Below are 14,323 nucleotides of genomic sequence, written 5' to 3' on the forward strand. Positions count from 1 at the left end.
TCTTGTGGAGATACGGGAGGCACCCATGTGCATCAGGGCAAGGCTGGAAGTGAGATCAGGGCCAGGAATGGCCTGAGGTGGCTCTCCACTTGTAACTGCTGACTCATGTACTGGCATCTTCACAGAGTGAGAGGTTTTCCTGAAGGTTCCCATGATCCCGTTCCCACACTCAACCTCGTGAAAAATCTCAGGAAGAGTCAGAGGAATGCTACACTTAGCAAACTGTTGCCATGCCTCCATCAGCCATTTATTAATAATTTCTGGGCTCTGTATTGTCAATTAACTATAAGTGAAAATGTTCTGAAGAAATGTAAGCTTCTCTTGTTTTGCTTTATAATTGCTTAACATCCCCAGAGTTCTCCTACCTCTAAGCATTCAAGCCTTCAGACCACTTGGTATGCTTTCTGATGGTCATGTGGCTACATCTATCCTGCCCTGGAGTCCACCTAGCTGTTTTGCAGGAGCACTCTAGGAGGATTTAGACTCTTTCTTCTTTTTTGCTTCATGATGAATCTCTGTGTAATGGACACAGGCAAGGCAAAGTCCATGAGGATTATCTACATGGAAGAAAGGAATAGGATGTATCATCAGAAGGTAATACCTGTTTTGATGTGTTACCATTACTTTTCCTGTTGATAACTTCGAGAATGAATCTCAGAAGTCTGTTTCAGAAAAAGCAAACGCATAACTAAGACTTCAAATGAATATGCACCCAGTAAAAAAAAGTGATGACTGGTATTTATAGTTTAGTATGTGCCAGGGCCATGGTAAGTGCTGTATGTGGATTACTTATCTTTCTTTCTCAGGAATGCTGTGGGATGGGCATGTAAATGATGTACATAGAGCAGAGCTCCTTGCTGAAGGTTGTCTGGCGAGAAGTACGGAGCCAGGACTGGAGTCTCATGGATACATCCGAGCCTGAGGCTGGCAACCTCCGCCCTGCTGCTGTCTGCTCATCCCCCATTCTCAGTCCTCTGTCTTCAGAAATCAACACCCAACAGATCCCATTTCTATTTATAAATGTGTACAGCGATAAGGCCTGGCTAAACTGTGGACCACTGAAAGGGGACAGGTGGCAGCAAATGATGGCAAAGATAGGATTTTCAACTGGGGAGGAAGTCTGTGCTCACCAGATCTCACCAGAGCAACACCCATGCCAAGGTCCTGGGTGGTGATTACCTCGCCCACCCACAGGTGCACTCCTCCCAGGAGAAATTCCTCTTTGCCCTGTGGCTAACAGAGTGACTTAGAAACTGGAAGTCCATTCTAGCCTCCCTCCTAATAAGAATGAGTAACTCTACTAGCTTATTCTGAAGAGCACACATATAAATACCTCAATGAGTTGAATCCAGTTAACTACAATCCTTCATTAGTTAGCATTTTCCCACAACATCCAAGGACAAAAATCCAAATTTCAAACAAAGAAGAAAGGCTTAAGCTCTAGGTCCAGTCTACATTCAGCCCAAGTCCCCACTTTCTACAAACACATTCAGGAATGGCTGACCTTTCTGGGAGCTTCTGTGGCGTGCTAATAATCTGGGCGTTAGGTTTTCTCTATTTTATAATTCTCTATTATTTCCTCTTTCTACAGGTTAGCAAGCAGAGCCATAGAGTGGTTCATCTGCCCCAGCCTGCATGTCTAATAGACAGTAACAAAGATCCAACCTCTTAAGCAACATGCCATGCTGCCTCCTGACCACTGAATTTTATCATGCAGGCTCCAAGGTTCCTTGTTCAATAGATAATAACAACAGTGACATCACAGGATGCTTTCTGGGTGCTAGAAACTTCTAACCACTATTATCCCATTTTATCATCACTTTGGCCCTTGAAACTTTTCCAGACCAGGAATACTGAGACACTGCAAGAATCTCATGCAGTGACAGTGTTAGGATGAAGTGTTTCACTCCAGAGCACATCTCTGTGCTCATTACACATACAGACTTATCTTTCTCTTTTTATAGGACTAGATACTGAAGAGGGACACAGAAAAATCTTCTTTAATAAAGTTAACCAACCAATATTAGCAGATTCAGAAAGGAAGTTCAGGTTGATTCATTTAATGACTGTTCAAATGATCAGAGCTATCACATTTCTGAGCTTCCTGGTTCATTGGGTTTCCACTGGCTTCTGGCCATGCAGCACAGAGAATTTCAACCACAGAATGTTATCATTTCATCCTTGTAGGTGAGAAAGAGAAAAAAAAAAAAAAACATTCAAGGAGACCCTAGAAACTGCCCATTAAAGCATCCTGCCAAACATCTGTGCTATAACTGAAGATTTTCTCTTGAATGGTATTAAATAGAAACTGAAATTGTACATAATTTAAATTTGCTAAGTAAGATTCCTTTCATTTCAAATGTATTTCTTAATGATTGAATCAGACATTTTTAAAGCATTCTCTAGCTCTTGGTGTTGCAGAAATCATAAGTCCTCATCCATTTTATTCTTTACAGAAGAAAAGCCTCCAAAGCTTGCAATTAACAAACTGTTAAGTTCAGACATGTGGATGTGACACGGTTTTCAAGTGGGACAAATAGGAATTATCAGACTTCAAAGGAATGGCGTTTTACCATATCTTTTTTAATGGGAGGCACTCAGGAAATAATCTTCAAGTGAATGAATTAAATTTCCTAATCAATTTGGTTCTTTAAATATCTTTAGCTCAGTAAATGCCAATTATTTTAACTCTCATTCTCACAAGTTCTCATGTTTATTACTCTCCTTTAATATGATCCTTTGTTCTAGGTCATGATTTCTTTCATGTACATTTGTGTTTAGTCTATAAACTACCAGTCCATGCCTCTTGACAATTGCATGATTTTCTGCCTTTCTCCTAATTTTCCCTTTCATTGCTCTGCTTCAAGCAGTGAATTTCTTGCTTCTAAAATGCTCTTCCTCCCTCCTTCCACAACTGCACCCTGCTTTCTTCCTCTCAGAGATTCTTCCTGCCTCTCACATGCCACCTGGCATTCACTTCACAGTAAGAATGCTGCTGAAATTTTACTCCCACGTGAGGCTATTCCCTATAGTTGTGGCATGGATTGGATGTTCAAATCCACCCAGACTCGCTTCTCACTCTGTGCTGCTGCTACAACTCCCATACTGAAAGAAATCAATGGATAAGGTCAAGAACAACAGCCAAAATTTAATATATCTCAATTTCCAGAAACACTGGTCCTAAGACACCAGTGTCCTCCTGCCAAAGTGTAGCAGGAACATGGCTAGAATCGAGCAGATCTAGGTTTATGGACTCATTGCAGGGAGGGGTCTCCATGCCATGGAGGACCGGAAGCATTCCCGGTGGAAATCATTCATTGCCCTACTACACTATTTTCACCAGTATTAGATGACTTGGAAGAGCGTGCAAGGAAGCATGGTTAGTCGGTGTCAAGAAGAGACAGCAGTGCCAGGAACAATCATCTCAGCACTTCTCATTCCTGCATGGAGAGAAGACTGGAGTCAATCCACTGGCTGGAAAAGTTTACAGTGTGCTCCTGAAGCCAAATTAGTGAATTGCATGCTAATTTCTGAACAGGGTGCCACTGGCATCTTTCACCATCTCTTACACAAAATCATGACATAAAACCCAGCAAACCCTGTCTCAGTAAAACAAGGCAAACTTCATTTACTTCACAAAATTCTCTACTGAATATAGAGATATTAGTAGCAGTTATTCCAAGAAATAATAATAAGTGTATTTATTATTAGAGTTGTAGCTCATGTTTATAATTAATTTAGTATATAAATTATAAATATGTAAACCATGAGTGATATAAAGAAATTGTAACTAAAATATAAGTAATGTTAAACAACCTATCGTATGTTAATATTACTATGCTAATAACATTATCCATAATAATGTTATTGCAACAATCATTACAAGGAGGATGTATTACTATGGAGGTTCCCGAGGCTGATTCAGTGTCACAAGCAACTGCCAACCACCTCCAGTATACCAAATAGGCTGCAGAAATGCAAAAGACTGTGAGAAGCTTCTACCAATTGGCAGCTCCAGCTGGGTTCAATAATAAGCACCATGATGGGGCAGGCCCAGAAGACAGAACTGAGCTCCTCCTAGGAGGTTGGGATAAGGTAGATGGGGTGGTGTTAGCAACAGGATAGTGCTCAGTGCTGAGATTGTGCTTGAGATCCTGCTAAGTAGGAATGAGCCAATAAAGGAAAGAAGAATGAATAAGTGACCCTTGTAATACAAACAAACAAGGGAAAGCTAACTCAAAATGTTCATTCATTACCTAGATTTTTTTTCAGTTCCAACAGGTTTCATGGACCAAAATTTTAGTTTTCCATGTATTATTCACTTACATGCTTACCATAAGGATGTCACATAAGGTAAAAGCCTAACACAAAGCCAAAAGGCTTTTTCCATGTGTGCTTAGGTGTGATCTCCACAAATGTTATTGGCGAAAGAGCAGCTAGCCAAAGTAGAAATAGCTTATAAAGGATGGCAGGATGCTGTCTCAGACCAGGTCATGGGAGTTGCATTTTTGAGCCTGCATTTCTTGGATATCTAATATAGGTGTCAGGCTTTCGTGTCCTTTTGAAATCATAACATGTTCTACAAAGAAGAGAAGCCCACAGGTAGCCCTCCCAAGATAGATGCTTCCTAGTTCCATGGATGGAAAAGAAGAGGATGTTTATTAAAGCAACATACCAAAGAAAAACCCAGCATGGAGGCGCTGATGGAGTGGGTTATAATCAGTTCTAATCAGAGTTGATCTTTGCTGAAACTATTTTCTTTGGATTCATGGGTTTTGGAGAGGTTGATTTTGCAATAGAGATGACATCTACAAAAATTGTAGTATATTCATTGGAGAACACTTACTCTGAGTAAATCCACTTTCAGCCTCTCCGCATCACCAGGGTTCTCCTATGGCAGTAAGAGTCTGTTTGCTGGAAGTTTACCTGCGGAGGGGCAGAGCATTCAGGAATGTTGGTTCAGGTGAATTAGAATGTGTCCTCAGAGAAGACCCACCTTTGTTTTCCTTTTTGGAGGATGATTCTTTGAGGATCCAATGAAATAAAAACCTACTCTGGGCCTGACCCATCTTGCTCAGAATTCATTCCCTTGGAAACTTTTTATTCTTTATTTTCAGGATTTATACATTTGCTCTGGTAGACTTGTACCAGCATGACCAGGGAAAGAACCCACATAGTCTCCATTTGTTTAGTTCTCAATTGCACACAGCAGAGCTCCGTAAGTCATCATCAAATACAGTGTGTTAGCAAGCTGCTGTCTAAGCTTTCTTTGTTATTGATAAGGCTTCCGCTTGCTTTCACTTGGAAAGAGGTTGCCCTACTATGTCCCTCAAGGCTTTTGAAAATCAGTTCGCACATATGTACATATAATCTATTATTTCTTTTCATTCTTGTCCTTGAATTTTCTTCCAATCCCTCCCCTTTCCGAACTTTTTCCACCATCTCTGTCATCAAACTTTAGCAAAGGAACTTTCAGTTGCCCAGCAATCTGCAAATGGTGACTTGGAGTGCTCTAATACAGTTTGAAAATATATGCCGATATAATGCAGAGAAGCCATGAACCAACTTTTGAAACCTTAAATAACATATATATTCGGATAATAGTTTAACTCACTGTACCACCAAGTTGATCTTTACCATGAGAAAAACATCACAATTTTGTATATTACTCTCTAGCTAGTAGGATCTGGCATGGAGTTCTTTCTAAAACAAGCCATGGACTTAGATGAGGACTGAGGTTTCAGTGAGAAAGGAGCAATCAGTACTGAGATACTGCGATGGCAAGGAGAAACACTGAAACGGCACCCAGGATTCATAGGCAGATTTATTTACATTGATGGGCACTGATGGGGACCATTCCCAGAATATCAGATCCTAATCTCTGAGGGCCTTGGACTTATAAGAGACAAGCAAGCAGGAAGTACAGAGGTAGAATGGCTTGACAGTTGAGGATTAGTTTTATACAGAGTGCATCTCACTGGTCAGCTATGCATCACAGTGACCAGGAGAGAAAAGCAACCAGAACTGGAACAGGAACTACTACCTGGGCAACTAAGAAACTGAAGTCTACTGGCTAGGAGTGAGGGCCATTTTCTGCTACTGTAGCAGGAAGTAAGATTCATAATCCAGACCACCGGACAACTGTGCGAGTGACATTTATATTTGATCTTTGTATATTTATGAGGTGGTGAGACCATTTTTTTGTGTAGACACCAGTATCTTGGTCTGAGTGCAGTGCTTAAACTAGTGGAAAATTTCTATAAGTGAAATGATCAAGAATTTAAAAGAGAAAAAAGGAATTAGACAGTAACAGAAAAAAATTAGGCAAAACAGGTTATATTGGAGATTATGTTTCCAGTCTCCATCGCACTAAATTAGCTTCATTTGTTTCAGACAGACAGACATTTTTGTACTGCATAGAGCAAACACCTGGCCTACATAACAGTGTCCCTGGGGTTCCACTGAAATGACCATTAGCAAAGGCAAGCCAAATTTAGGCAGCGACAAGTAGCCCTCCCTCTCACGATTATAAAGATAACAAGAGCCCTCATTTCCAAAAAGAGGTGTTCTAATTAAATAACTACCTTATCATTATCCTGATATTTTATTTGTGTCTAGGGAATGAAGCAAAGTATTCTATTTTGTCAAGGAGTCAGTCTTGCAGAAGGCAAGAATGAACAATTCATTCTCTGTTTATTAAGACTCATTAGACTTACTTCAGTATGCATATATTGAATTCATAATTTAATGCGAGAAGGAATACATCATTGCCTCAAAAAGAGAAATGAATGAGAACCATTTGCCTTTAATCAGACAGTTTTATAAGTCTTTCTACTTGCTAGGTTAACTTCATCTTTCCTAATTAGAGACACAGAGATTTTTTTTGGAGACTAAATAGGCTTTCTATTTGAAGAAAGATGAATTTGAATGTCTACATTCCTTTCACTAACAGTTACTAGCAATTCTCAAAGAATTGACCAATAAACCTTTAAAATCAAAGATTAGAATCACATATATTTAAATCTATGAATACTACAAAAATTAATTATGAAACAAGATGCTACAAAAATTGATTATGAAACAGGATATTTTAGGTCTTTGTAAAAGAGATTTTAGTCAAGGGTAACTCACTTACAAAATATTATTTCTTTTTTATGTATTTAGTACAGGGTCTACAAGGTCTCACTACATAGACTGGACTCATAGTGCTCCTCCTATTTTCAGCCTCCCAAGCACTGGGATTACAGGCATGCACCACCATGTTCAGTCTCAGTCACAGTCTCAGTGTACACCAGGGGCAGGGCCGCACAGCATACCGAGGATTGAACTCCAGTCCCCGTGTCTGCCTAAGCATAGAAAATATTATTTCTTAGGGACAGATACAACCAAGTGGAATGTTCAGGCAAGTGGAGATTTAGCTTTCAGGAAGGAGAATTCCAAAGAAAAGGAACCTGGAACTCTTACCAGGAGCACTAAGATATTTAAGATAAAGTGCTTTCTGCTTTTCTAATAAGTACCCTTAGATGACTTCTAATTACATTGCATTGTCTGGAAATATGTTAGGTGGAACACCCCTAGTTGAAAAGAAGTCTGTGAAATAAAGTTTTCACTGTAGTCTCAATGTAAGGAGAAAAAAAAAGAAAACAATGTGTGAGCAGTGAGCAAAGTCTCCAAGCATACAAATTCAGCAGGACCATGAGAAGACCCTAGCTATCATAATATTTTCATTAAAGCACTACTGAGTGAATTGGGTATGTAATACACCAGTATCTAAGCACCACAACTAGTTCATTTTCCAAGTTTTTGTGAACTGGGTCATTGCACGCCTTTAAGCTGAATACCTAATGTTTTTTTGGAGAACAGCCCAGACACATCCTGTAGCCATTCACAGAAAAGGTTCATGTTTAGGATTGCAATGCCCACAGGGCAGGCTTAATCTGTGAGGATTTCTACTCACTCAGAAAGCTGCCAGTTGATATGTTGTGTATGGTGATCGACAGACCCAATTCAGGGAAGGAGAGAAAAGGGAAAATTACAGATCTGTTATAACAGCTTTGCTTTCCCAGTTACTTTCTTCTTTTGCCAATAAGGAAGCAGTGATGTCTTAAAGAGCTGTTAGATTCCTGAAAATAACAGCTCTGAAGCTAACAGTCTGCCACATAATTACATTTCAAGTAATAATTGTTGAATAAACCTTTTCCCTGTTTACCCATATCAAAGCGTACACAGAAGTTGGATAAAAAGAAACATTCATCAGTGTAAATCGAACAGTAAAGGCAGTCACCACACAGTCCTTTCAAATAAACTCCTTTAGGAGCCCAGAGAAATTGTTCATTGTGACCTCTCACCCTGAAGATCTTTCCTTGTCTTTTGGGCAACCTAGAGGATCTTTTTAGATATATATCAATTGCTAATTAATTGAATCTGTTGGGTATGGATTGGTTTATGAGGCCTTTGGCCACCATGCAGGTTATCAGCATTGTAAAATCCATTTAAATACATTTGAAGTGTTGAGCACCATCTTGTAGGGTCCTAGATCAGCACCTAAATCAGCTTGAAGTGAAGGTTAGAGAGGACAAGTCAAAGAATCAGTAGATAGAGACTGGGTATGGTGACGCGTCCTGTAATCCCTGCTCTTGGGAGGCTGTAAACAGGAGAATCATGAGTCCAATCTAGTAGTGAGACCCTGAACACCCTGTAGACCCTTCCCTAAAATTCTAAAAAAAATAGAATCACTAGACTGAGCACCACAGTAGATGTTGAAGACGCATACCTAGCAGCCCTGCTCTTGGAAATGTGACTCATCTAAGAAGACACTGTGTGTGCAAGGCAGAGGTCTGTGGCAGTGTAACAGCAGTAGTACCTGTCAGGTGAGCAGAGCAGACAACAAATGCTTTGCTTTGTTCAGGACATCGGTACATGTGGGGTTTGCTAAAGTGGAAATACCCAACATATGCTGTGGGTAACTCAAATTTTGAGATGCTGATGAGAGGATCCTAGCACTCTGAAGATTAGAGCAAGGGCTGTGAACATAGACAATCTGTAGGGGGTTCACTGGAACCACAGTAGAGAATAACAACTCTTCTTTTTCTTCTTTACTTAACACTAGGTCATGGGACAAAAGGAGTGTTTGAGCTTCTGTCTGGTTGGCGGAGAACTAAAGAGAATTTGCCCTTCAAAGACAGGGTGGCAGATGCCTACTCCGATGTGATGGTTACCTACACCATGACCAGCTCCCTGTACTTCATCACCTTCGGGATGGGCGCCAGTCCTTTCACAAACATAGAGGCCGTGAAAGTCTTCTGCCAGAACATGTGTGTCTCCATCCTGTTGAACTACTTCTACATTTTCTCTTTCTTTGGCTCCTGTCTGGTTTTCGCTGGCCAACTAGAACAAAACCGCTATCACAGCATCTTCTGCTGCAAGATCCCATCTGCAGAGTACCTGGACCGTAAGCCCGTGTGGTTCCAGACGGTGATGAGTGATGGACACCAGCAGACGTCTCACCACGAGACGGACCCCTACCAGCACCACTTCATCCAACACTTCCTCCGAGAGCACTACAACGAGTGGATCACTAACATCTACGTGAAGCCATTTGTCGTCATCCTTTATCTCATTTATGCCTCTTTCTCCTTCATGGGGTGTTTGCAGATCAGTGATGGAAACAACATCATCAATCTCCTGGCCAGTGATTCCCCCAGTGTTTCCTATGCCCTGGTTCAACAGAAATACTTCAGCAACTACAGCCCTGTGATAGGGTTCTATGTCTACGAGCCCCTTGAGTACTGGAACAGCAGCGTCCAGGAGGACCTGCGGAGGCTCTGCAGTGGCTTCACCACAGTGTCCTGGGTGGACCAGTATTACCAGTTCCTGAAAACCAGTAACATCAGCGCCAGCAACAAGAGTGACTTCATCAGTGTCCTACAAAGTTCATTTTTAAAAAAGCCAGAGTTCCAGCACTTCCGAAACGATATCATCTTCTCCAAGGCAGGGGATGAAAACAGTATCATTGCTTCCCGCTTGTACCTGGTGGCCAGGACCAGCAGAGACAAGCAAAAGGAAGTCATAGAAGTGCTAGAAAAGCTGAGGCCCCTGTCGCTTTCAAAGAGCATCCGGTTCATTGTGTTCAACCCTTCCTTTGTGTTTATGGACCACTACAGCCTGTCTGTCACTGTGCCTGTGCTGATCGCGGGCTTCGGTGTGCTGCTGGTGTTAATCCTGACTTTTTTCCTAGTGATCCACCCTTTGGGGAACTTCTGGCTCATTCTTAGCGTCACCTCAATTGAGCTGGGCGTTCTTGGCTTAATGACATTGTGGAATGTCGACATGGACTGCATTTCTATTCTGTGCCTTATCTACACTTTAAACTTTGCCATTGACCACTGTGCGCCCCTGCTTTACACGTTTATATTAGCCACTGAGCACACCCGAACACAATGTATAAAAAGCTCACTGCAAGAGCATGGGACAGCCATTTTGCAGAATATTACTTCTTTTCTTATTGGGTTGGTCCCCCTCTTCTTTGTGCCTTCAAACCTGACCTTCACACTGTTCAAATGCTTACTGCTCACCGGGGGTTGCACACTTCTGCACTGTTTTGTTATTTTACCTGTGTTCCTAACCTTTTTCCCCCCTTCCAAAAAGCACCACAAGAAAAAGAAACGTGCCAAACGAAAGGAGAGAGAGGAAATTGAGTGCATAGAAATTCAAGAGAACCCTGATCACGTCACCACAGTCTGAGGGCGGAGTTTTCCAGTATTTTTCTTTTCCAATATTGCACAGGCTTCAGGAGAAGGAGCTCAGACCTCAGCTGCTTGGGCTGGCCAGGGATAACAAGGCAAGTGAGATGAGAGCACCCCCAAGACCAGCAGTGTCTGCCTCTCAGAGGGAAGAGAGATTCAAATAGGGGAATGTTCTTTGCAACCTTGTTCTCCATGAAAAATAAATCTCTGGATGTGATCTTAGAGCTCTTCCAAAGAATGGCAAAAGAAGCAACTGCTTTTAAAAAGAAAAAGCTTAGGGAAGATGGAGAAGAGAGGAAATGTGGCCTCCAAATAGAGAAAGCAACTTAGGAAATATTCTAATTGTCATGTCACGTTCCATGTTTGCTTGTTGAACAGGTTGGTCCAAGGAAACCTATGCACTTGGGAAGTACGTATTTAATCCTGTCTAAACCAAAGGACTTCCCAATCCATTGGATGTGTACATATATGTATGTATATATACCGTATATACATATGCTTAGACTTGTCTTTCACATACATTGATGTTTGTGTGCAGGAAGGTGCCCATTTGCAGACAGTTTGGCCTAGACCAACAGAGTCAAATCAGCTTTAGCCAAATACACACTATTCATTGACAGCCATGTACAACCAACCCCAGGGTCTAGGCAGCAGCGATGTGGCACTCAGCTGTGTGACACGTGAGGTGCACAGAGACTCCATGTGGGACTCTGCACATAACATTGCCTGTCACTACGATTCTAGCATGGGATGCTTTTGCATTTGAATAACTTACCATGTGGAAGATGTTTAAAGTCTCGTGTTAAAGCTATATAATGATAAGGCCTTCCGTTGGCCTTTAATGGTTCTCTGTATTTGGAGGACTGACATGGCTGTTTGTAAGGAGTTAACATACCTGCAAATGAGCACTTTACATGCACTGTCTATAAGAGTATATGTGTGTGTGTGTGTGTGTGTGTGTGTGTGTGTGTGTGTGTGTGAAAGAAAGAGAGAGTGTTCCATAATTTCAGCTTTCTTATTTTAGATGGTGAAAATTTACTACCATGGAATATAATTAACATAGAATCAAGGAAACAAAGCTGGGACTCTTGTCACATAGTGAAATAGAGCAAAGTGGCACATCATCCTTTGTGGTTCACCATCAGTGACATGTCACCGTCATTGGCTCCCAGTGTAAGTGTTCTAATGTCACTAACTGTAGTGTGCTCTTGGCATTGATGTTGGGCACATGCACCCTGGCCATGGTCATCACAGTGTCACCATAACTGCTGCAATAACATTTTGTAGCTTCTTGTAATGTCATTATTCTTGTCACTTAGGAAGTAAACCCCTAAGGTGATTACAGCTCTCTGTAGAGATGGCATGTTAACTGTAACCACTGCTGAATTCTTTCTGAAAAGAAAAGGTACTAAGGTAAATGTTTCCTTTGGTTTAAACCTTTAAGACTACTCCCTAGCAGGCAGACTCGGTCTGCTGGGTGCTTGTTTGGATTAATGAGATGCTTGCTGTTGGAGAAAATTATTAGGAAATGTCTTTTACCATGCAAAGCAGTAATATAATTTATTTCCAGGTAGGACAGAACAAAAGTCCTATGGTTATAAAATCTGCTCTTAAGCTCTTTTACCTGAAGAAAGCTGCTTTTCCCCCCACCAACTTCGGTTGTATGTTTCAGTTAAATTACCTAAAACAAACCCGTGAACTCAGAGAAATTTAAAAAAGGAGGTACAAACCGTCCCATCCTTATTTCAATTTTTAAAAATGGAGTGGAAGAGTTTAACAATTTTTTAAAATATGCTTTTACAAATAGAGTTTACAAGAATATGAAGGGAAGAGGGAATATACTCTAAAGTGAAATCCTTTCAGTAAAATTTTATTCATTGAATGGAATTTGTTTTGTCCTACCTTAAATTAATTGAGTTTCTAGTAGAAACGATCTATGTCTTCAGAGTTTTGGACCCTGTGCACAATACCAATAGATGGACGATGGAAAACAGTTGCCCATAGCCATAGGTGTATTGTTCTCACTGTGTTTGTGAAGCTGTGTCCAGAGAAGCCTCGCCTTTACCTCATGAACTGCTTGCTAAGATGAACCAGTATCTGGACCAGTGACTCTCCAGGTCATGATCTTGTATTTGAAATGGAAATTTCTGCACTTGGGCTTAGGTTTTGGAGCTGGGAAGTGATCTCCCTTCACAGATTGCTTATCATCTGTGAACATTTTCGTCCCTCTTTCAATGACAGAAGGTACTTAACTTAAAAGTTCTGCATTTTGGCCAGGGAATTAGCTCAGTAGAATAAGTGCTTGCCTGGCAAGTACAAGGGCCTGAGTTCAACCCCTGGTTTCGCACAAAAAAAAAAAAAGAAAAGAAAAAAAAGTTCTGCATTTCTTTCCATAATGTGCATGATGCCATTCACTCATCCATTTTTTTTAAGTTTGTTGGTGTGGATTTTATTTTATTTTTGATTGCCATGAGCCATTCCATAGCCAAAAGAGTTGGAAGGCTGATTTTTTAAAGAAAGAGTCAAGCAAGGCCACCATGAGACGCAGAGGGGACAGCAGTGTAACCTGCCAGACCTGTAGGGAAGCTCTATTAGCATGTCTGTGTCCAGGTCGCCCTCATTTGGACAGGGAAAGCCTTCTTTTTTAAGTATCTTTAAGCATCAAAGTGTCTAGGATAAATAATATTTTCTCACTGTTCAACTGACTAGAGAGGTGGCATTTTGGAAGGGATGTTATCTTTTCCAGAACACCTATTGGCACTCTTTAGTGATCTGTAGCAATAACTTACTGAAGTGGAACTCTTTGTTCTGGAAGAGTTAATACACCACCCCTAATGCCTTAATTAAGTCCTAGGAAGCAATTTAAGCCCAGAAGAATTTAACTGAGCATTATCGGACCTCCCAATGTCACTGTGAAATAGATGTTTCCAAGCATCATCCCATTGGCTGAGGCCGAGTATGCACCTTAAAATATGAGATCATGAATCGTAGGTGATGCCCAACCTCAGCATGGTGTGGGAGCTTGTGTGTGCCTCCCCTTAGCTGTTCACGTTTGCTCATATTGCTTTGCCCATTATCAATACTATTGACAGTATTCAAATTAAGAAACTCTCTACCATCAACAAATTACCAGGCAGACCTAAAGGAGAGGAAATCTGTGGGAAGTACAACAGAGTTGTGGAATATTTGATATAATTGTAAAGTGGTTTTCCCTTAAAGTGAGAGATTTTTCAAGTTTGTCAAATCCACAGCTTTTCTGTATTTAAGCTGGAAGGTGAATTTGTGTCTGCCCCTATCAGAACTTCAATTGGGAATGGAATGTTCATAAGACCTCAGTTGTCCAGGCTTAAAAATTTCAAAGACAGGGATATCTCTTTTTAAATTATAGAAGAGGTTTGGTTAGGCGGTAGATTTTTAACCTCCATGGTAAAGGCAAATCCATGGGCAAAGGCTGACTTACACTATGCTGATCTCGTGTTAATGAAAGGCATGATGGGATGAGAATTCTCACAGGGATTCTGAGCCTCTTTGAAGGCTATACATGAATATTCTATGGTGAAATTCTTGTCCTCCATTCA

General features: G+C 40.9%; 1 protein-coding gene across 1 annotated transcript in view; it reads left to right on the plus strand.

Annotated features, from left to right (window-relative positions):
• The window catches only part of Ptchd4 (patched domain containing 4), a 169,233-nt gene extending 158,247 nt beyond the window's left edge, over positions 1 to 10,986 (plus strand). Inside the window, exon 3 of the mRNA XM_004624088.3 lies at positions 9,110 to 10,986. Coding sequence (XP_004624145.1) covers positions 9,110 to 10,743 — 1,634 coding nt within the window. The 3' untranslated portion in view covers positions 10,744 to 10,986. The remainder of the gene's footprint in view (positions 1 to 9,109) is intronic.
• Positions 10,987 to 14,323: the final 3,337 nt, after the last annotated feature.

The sequence above is a fragment of the Octodon degus genome, unplaced genomic scaffold (assembly GCF_000260255.1).
Source record: "Octodon degus isolate 3935 unplaced genomic scaffold, OctDeg1.0 scaffold00005, whole genome shotgun sequence".
NCBI lineage: Eukaryota > Metazoa > Chordata > Mammalia > Rodentia > Octodontidae > Octodon > Octodon degus.